This window comes from Panicum virgatum, chromosome 9K (genome assembly GCF_016808335.1).
Source record: "Panicum virgatum strain AP13 chromosome 9K, P.virgatum_v5, whole genome shotgun sequence".
In the NCBI taxonomy this organism is placed as follows: domain Eukaryota; kingdom Viridiplantae; phylum Streptophyta; class Magnoliopsida; order Poales; family Poaceae; genus Panicum; species Panicum virgatum.
Window position 1 is genome coordinate 9519831 of NC_053144.1, and position 7295 is coordinate 9527125.

Below are 7295 nucleotides of genomic sequence, written 5' to 3' on the forward strand. Positions count from 1 at the left end.
CACAAGTGACATAGTCATACATGATCATTAACCAAATTCAAATAGAGACTTAAATATAGACTAGCATGCCATTAAGAATAGTGCTAGTGCAGGGCCGCAGGCTGCCTATGCCTACAGCTGAGCTATTGGGACGGGGAAAGTATGTGTTGGACTGGGCTTCAAATACGGTAATACCGGCGGTAAATTACCAGATAAATACGGTAATTTTCGAAAACGGTCGGTAGAGGCTGAAATCGTTTTCACTTTCAGTTTCGGATAAAAATACCATTTTTGTTTTCATATTTTCGGTAGCAGTTTTCATTTTCGTTTACGCTAGAATCTCGATAAAATCTTGAAAACGATTCCCGGTAATCGAAAATTTTCTTTTTTGTTTTCAACCCTACGTAGGTTGTTACCATACATGATAGATGCCAATGCAATGTAAAGAGCAAAAACTACTGAGAATCTCCTTTAGCGATTGCTGCACTGCACCCAGCAAGCATGCCTGCCTTCCTCAACGGACTGGACTGGGGCAGAAAAATCGTGGAAGCTGTACAACAAAACTCTGCTCGAGGTTCGTCAGCACGCATGCAGCCGCAGGCCACACTACGTGCTATAAACAGGGTCCCTGCCAATACAATACATTTACACGCGCGACGGCTGCGTGCTGCCTTGACCGGCGTGCTCCGCGCCGCAGCCTTGAGCTGGCGCTCAGCCCGGAAGAACCCCGGCGACTGGCGGTCTTTCTTCGTATCAGATCGCGTCCTCGGTTAAGCAATTACAGATTGGAATTGGAAGAGAACTAGAGAACGGCTGCCTCAGTTCAGAGTCAGGGCTTCCCAGCACGCACCAGGATGCATCACTTCGGTGTTAGCTGGGCATGCCAGGGTCCAAGAACTTCTGCACCGCCTGAAAGAGCTGCTTCTCCTCGAAGGGTTTCGTGACGTACCCATCCATCCCGCACTTCGTGCACTCCTCATGGGTGGCCTGGATGACATCTGCGGTCATTGCAAGGACCGGCAAGTGCCATTTCCCTGCCCTTGTCGTGCAGTCTGTTTCTGAATGTGAATTGTTACTTGCGTCTGCCTGCTCATTCGCCTTCGCTTCCATTGCCCGTATGTGCCTGGTCGCCTCAAACCTGGTGTACAAAGTAGTTGAGTATTGCCTTCAACTAAAAATAAGAGAATGACAAGGGAAAATAACAGGCTCAAGTTCACATGCGAAAGCTTGAATAGCACAACTTACCCGTCCATTTCAGGCATCTGAATGTCCATGAGACAGAGATCAAACTTGTATGGGATTTGTAGGAGGGCGAGAGCATCTTTTCCACTCTTCACGCACTCCACCTTTGCTCCAAATTTCTTTAATGTGCCAGCAGCCACTCTAAGGTTTACCTTGTTATCATCAACCACCAATATGTTCTTGCCAAGAAGCAACCCACGAAGAGAACCTGAGCTGTCGCGTTTCTCGTGGCTTGGCTGTGTCTGTGTGATACCAAGTGCCTGGAATAGACAAGCAGCAAGTGTGCTTGCTTTTAGAGGCTTGGTGATCACAGAATCAACAGCGTAGTTTCCTTTTAGCTTGTCCGATTCTGCAGCCACGAGAAGGATAATTTTGGGTAATACAGGTGTCTGACCATTCTGCTTCATCTCCAGGAGTCTAGATCGTAAGGAAACATCCATCTTTGAGCTCCATGAATCACTCTCAATCAACAACATGCATGGTAGCTTCGTGCTGCACAAGAAATTAGGAACTAGTTAGATTCAAGAAACAGGAACAAACATGCATGTAAAATTATTGTAGTTAACAATTAATTTAGTAGCCGTTTGAGTAGCTCATTCCAAAAGAGTAAAAACTGCCTTTTCCTAGAAATATTTACCAAAAATGAATTATGAACTGTATAAATGGTATGCAAGAACATCACATGAACTAGAGCTCAAAGTAGCAATGATACAAACATAAAACGAATCACATGAATTTGACAATTAGAATTGAAATGAACCAACCAGTACTGCTTTGAAGTAATCAATATGCCTACGATCATTCTTCTGCAGCTAAATTGTTGCAAAGAAAATATCCTTGTTCAAAAGAAGTCTCGTGCAAGTATGCAAGTACACAAGCATGCTATGCTATTCCTACATCCCCAAGATGGTAGCTCAATCACTTCAGGTTTTAACTTTTAGAAAGCATGTAGGAAAGAGAAGTACCTGGCTAGGGAATGGCCATTTCTCCCGGACAACGCACCAAGAGCCAGTTCAATGGTAGCTACAACTTCTGAGGTAATCCCCAGTCTTTGCAAGTGATATTTAGTTACAGTAGCTCTTACTGGTCTTCTATCAACCAATAGTGCAGATAAACCTTTAAAACTGGATGGAAGAGGGTGCAACATAACAGGCTCATTGTCACTAACAGCGCTTTTGTCACATCTTTGGAGCACAGCAGTAAATGTGAATGTACTGCCAACATGGGGTCGGCTGACAAAGTTTATCTGACCACCCATTATTTCAACAAGACATTTGCTGATGCTCAGTCCAATTCCAGTACCACCGTATGTCCTAGAAGTTGAACTATCAGCTTGCATGAAAGGCGTGAACACCTTGCCTTGGGCATCCAATGGAATTCCTATCCCTGTATCTTCCACACTTACAACAAGAGTCACTTTATCAGATACACTTTCATAAGGCATCTCATTTTTCTCATAAGAAAGCAAAAGCTTGAAGTTTTCCCAATTATTTCGGCTATCAGCAGCTTCAAAACCACTTAGTGTGTTGCGAGAAACACTGGTTGCTACAGCAGTCGTCTCATTTTTATGCCCATTCATCCCATTTGCAACTGGTTCAACTTTGGCTTCTGTTGCAAGATTTGAGTGATCTGCTAGATGAACTTGTACAAAAATATGTCCCCGCTCTGTGAACTGTCAGTGCAAAAGAATAATCAATCAAAAACTTATGGTGGCAACAAACTCTAGAGTGCTAATTAACACTCCCCTACATTTTGCCAAAACTGAGATGCTCCACCTGTACATAAAACGGCCTTCACTTTCATAATCATGCTTGGAAGAAAAGATCATTCACACTTACCTTAATTGAGTTGCCTACTAGATTTGTAATTATCTGTCGAAACCTTCCAGGATCACCCAACAAGATTTCAGGAACTCTTTCTGAGACATATACAGCAAGCTACAATTTTTGCAGGGGAAAAGGAAATTAGTAAGGATAGAACAATAAATTAGACATGCAGGATGATCAACTCTATGAATGTTTGTTCATGGAAATTGCATACACTAAGATATTGATGCAAATAATGCATGGAAATGCCTTGTTGAATGATGCTATCTGTACAAGTGTTATTGAACTAAGAACCAACCTCAATTCCCTTCTCTCTTGACTTTGAAGAAAATAGCGAAATGATATCATCAAGGATGGATCTCAGATCAAATGGTACAGACTCAAGATCCAACTTTCCAGCTTCAATTTTCGCTCTGTCAAGCACTTCATTGATCAGGGAGATTAAAGCCTTTCCACAGAATTGAGCAGTTTGTGCATAATCCCTCTGGGTTGGCTTTAGGTCTGTGTCTAACAGCATGTCAAGCATCCCTACAAAACCAAGAAATAGGGTATATCACTAGATTTTCCTCCTAAGAATGAGCTAAATTCACAGCAAACTGGAATATGTTGTGGGATCAAAAAAAAAAAAATTACCTAGGACACCATTCATGGGTGTTCTGATCTCATGAGAAACAGTTGCAAGGAACTACCATTGACAAACAAGATTCTTTTAGATTCCAAAAGAAAATAGCTAGTACAAACTTAGGACATAAAAAAATTGCAACTAACTTAAACCTGAGATTTAGCAACATCGGCTGCTTCTGCCCGTTTTTTCAGCTCCTCCATTTTCCGGCAATCTTCCTTAACATTATCATAGCGACTCCAAGCAGCATATATTATGTACCCCACAAGCATACATATGACAAAGCCACCAGATGGCGTAGTAATTGCAGACCATGGGACATGAGGCTTGTTTCTGTATCTGCTCAGATTATGGACAGTGGGATGTAAAACTAGATCATGCCAAAGTAGAAGACGACATAAACCAATAATAAATGCACACATTTACCTGCAAATCATATGGTGCTTTCTGAATGGGTCGCCAAAATCTAGCATGCAGATGTGTGATGGTGAGGGGTTACCAAGAGGAACTTCGGATCCATACATGAGGAGAGGGTTTGAGTTGTTTGTGACATCGTAAACATTTACCACCAGTTCCTGATTGCCAGCTAGCTGCCTCAACAAATTTTCCACTAATGATTCTACATCAAAAGCTCCCCCAAGGTACCTGTGGAAATAAACAGCAAAATTATTCTAAAAATAATAATAATAAACATAAAAAAATTAAAGAAGACATGTTTACCCAATATTAATTCAAATACCGAGTGTGAATAGTTACATATTTAAATCTTTTCATTTTCTGACATGGTAACACGTGAGGTGAAATAACACAACTGTAGTTTTGACACAATTGCAGCTGAAATCATTTCTGTAAGCCCCAAGTTTTGCATGCACAAAAAAAAAATCGATTTTGGACCGCCAGATCTAAATCCAACAGCATTGTTCCTCCTCTTGATCCCTTTGCTTTGTCCCACCCTGGTGATTTCCTCCACCGGATCCATGGACACCACTATGGTAACCTGTCTTCCATTCCATGGGATGTTAATGAGCTGGCTCTGCTCCGAGCCTCGGACCCTGCAAGCCACTGCTACTCCGACACAATCTCACCACCCCACTCTTCAGCTGCTGTGGTGTGCCACCAGGCACCAGGCTGGCCAGCTTCCCTAGCCATCCACTCTAACTCCCTAAGCCTGGAGCTACGGAGAGTGGAGGCACCTGACATAAGCCCCTAACCCAAATCCCAAAACCCTAACTCCCCTGGAGCCTTGCTGGAGAAATCATCTCCCCCAAACATAACCCTTACCTCACTAAAACTCGCTTGCTGCAATTGGAGGAGTGGTGGAGAGAACAGTTGGTTTGTAAGAAAAACACATGATACCAGTCAATTATAGAAGTCCCGTTTCTTATTTAGTATCTCACAGACCCTGGTCTCCTTTCCATTTCTAGAGTCACTGACAATTGCTTTAGCGGCGCCCAGTGAGAACTGAGAACCATAGGCTTTCACCACTAAATCATACGGGTCCCATGAATGCTGTGGCCTATGAACAGCCACAGGCAGTGGATTCTATACAGAAGAGGAATCAACTGAATGCAGAAAAGGCTTAATGAAAACTGGAGGTAAACCTCACCCTGCAGTGGCCGCAACACGATCCTCCTCCTTGGCATCAGCAGTAAGATCGTCGAGATAAACAGGAAACGTCAATACAACACCCAGGTGATCCGACATGAGCCGGAACGGCCTCGTCAGAACCGCCTTCCCCGATGCTCTTGACCTCAAAATGTTCTCGCGGTCCTCCTGCGGCACCACAGAAACACACCCAGGAGGTTCAGAACCAACACCAGCAGAGAGCAATTGTAGCCCAAGAAACCAAACGGAAGATAACGACGCAGACCTCGCCCGACATCATGTCGAGCCCCTCGATGTAGGAGACGGTCTCCTGTGAGTAGATGACCGGCGCGTACTCGTCCTGCACCGGCGACGGCTCGTGCCTCATGGTCTTGATGATCCACCCCTGCTGGCGCTCGAAGCTCTCCCTGTAGGCGTGTACCACCCGCTGCGCATACGCCACGCCACTCAGCAGCGGCCGCTCGAACGACGTCCTGGCTGTGTACTCCGCGAATGTGACCTGTTCAAGAAATCACCCGAAAATAAAGCCCGCGGCCGACAAACAAATCGGCCGAACAGCAATCTGCATCGGCAAATCACGCGCGCGCACGAGCGAACAAAAAAAAAAGGAGAGAAAAACAGCAAAGAGAATTCCATTTAAGAAGTGGCGCATGCACGGTCCGCGCACAGTGGCCTATGCCGCCAGGGAGCCATGTGCTTGACAGTTAATTAAATGAAGTGGAAGCAGCAGACCAGCAGCAGCAGAGGCAGAGCTAAGTACTACTACTACATGGTCGAGGTGTTATGGCAAAGGATTTTCCGAAGACGGCGAGACACGCAATTAACTGCGCGCGCAGAGCATCAGAGGCCACAAACATCGCCGCGGCAGCCGGGCAGGAACGGGGCAACGTAGCCAGGAGCCGCCGCACGCGAGCGGGGGCTCCGGTCCGGCGAAGGAGTGGGGCGGGCGCGGACCTGGTCGAGCGCGGGCGGGTGCTTCTCGTAGTGGAAGGTGGCGACGAGGATGGCGAGGGCGTGGACGTGGTTGACGGAGACGGCGAACTGGTCTTGCAGCATGCGCGCGCGCTCCTCGCACATGCTGACGAGCCCCTCCTCGGCCTTGCTTATGGCCGCGCGGCGGAAGCCGCAGTGCTGCGCCGCCCAGAACGCCGCCGCCCCCAGCACCCACACCACCGCCACCACCCTGCTCAGCCTCACCTTCCCGCGCCACCCGCGGCCGGGCCCCTCCCCATCCTCCTTCCCCGCCTCCTCCGCCGCCGACACCGCGGCAGCCTCCCCGACTCCGCCTCCCAACCCCATCCTGGTTCCCCGACCTCCGCAGCCTCACATGCGCCGCCGCTCAGGCCACCAACCACCCCTGCTTCCGCCCGCTGCTCCTCCTCCACCTCCTTCGACAGAGGGGAGAGAGAGGGGCCTCCTCGCCTCCTCTTTTTTTTTCCCTTCTCTCCCCTCGCTTGCTCGCAGCTTTGATGTGTTTTTGTTGGCTTGCGGCTTTTCGCGACGGGGGAGAAAGAAGACGGACGCCGAGTGAATCGAATTTCCTGGATTTCACGAGATACGCTGCGACTAAAATAACCCGTGTGTTTTCCCCGCGGGCGCCACCGGCATGGGACCCGGCCTTTTCGCGGCCCCGCCCACCCCGCCGCCGCGCCCGCCCGCTGCTGCCCGAGGCCGCAGCTGGTGCCCCGTTGCTTTCCCTTATCCGAGCCCCACCGCCGCACCACGTCGGCGCCCCCGTCCCCCAGGTTTGTGCCCTCCGCCGGCCGGCTACGGCCTAGGGGGCACAGGAGCCGCCTCCCCGTGTGGGTTTGGTGAATTCGCCCGGGGGTAGGGGGTGGGCCCGGGCGGTCGCGGGCAGTGGTTGAGCAGCGGGTGCGCGCGTCGCCGTCGCGGGGATACGTTGCGGGGGCGATCCCTTCGCCGCGCGCTCGCCTGGCCCCGCCTGCCCGCGCCCGCGTGGGTGCCCTACTGGGTGGTGGGGCCGGCGCGCGCAACGAATCCGGCGCGGGTCCAAAAGAGAG

General features: G+C 48.9%; 1 protein-coding gene across 1 annotated transcript; it reads right to left on the reverse strand.

Annotated features, from left to right (window-relative positions):
* Positions 1–421: 421 nt before the first annotated feature.
* LOC120649963 (probable histidine kinase 4) lies at positions 422–6798 on the reverse strand. Its single transcript, XM_039926913.1, has 11 exons — positions 6229–6798; positions 5540–5773; positions 5276–5442; positions 4096–4314; positions 3822–4008; positions 3681–3732; positions 3346–3575; positions 3060–3158; positions 2187–2893; positions 1225–1713; positions 422–1117 (listed from the first exon to the last, which is right to left on the reverse strand). Exons 1-11 carry the CDS (start codon positions 6571–6573, stop codon positions 850–852), a joined length of 2997 nt encoding a protein of 998 aa, XP_039782847.1. The 5' UTR covers positions 6574–6798; the 3' UTR covers positions 422–849.
* Positions 6799–7295: the final 497 nt, after the last annotated feature.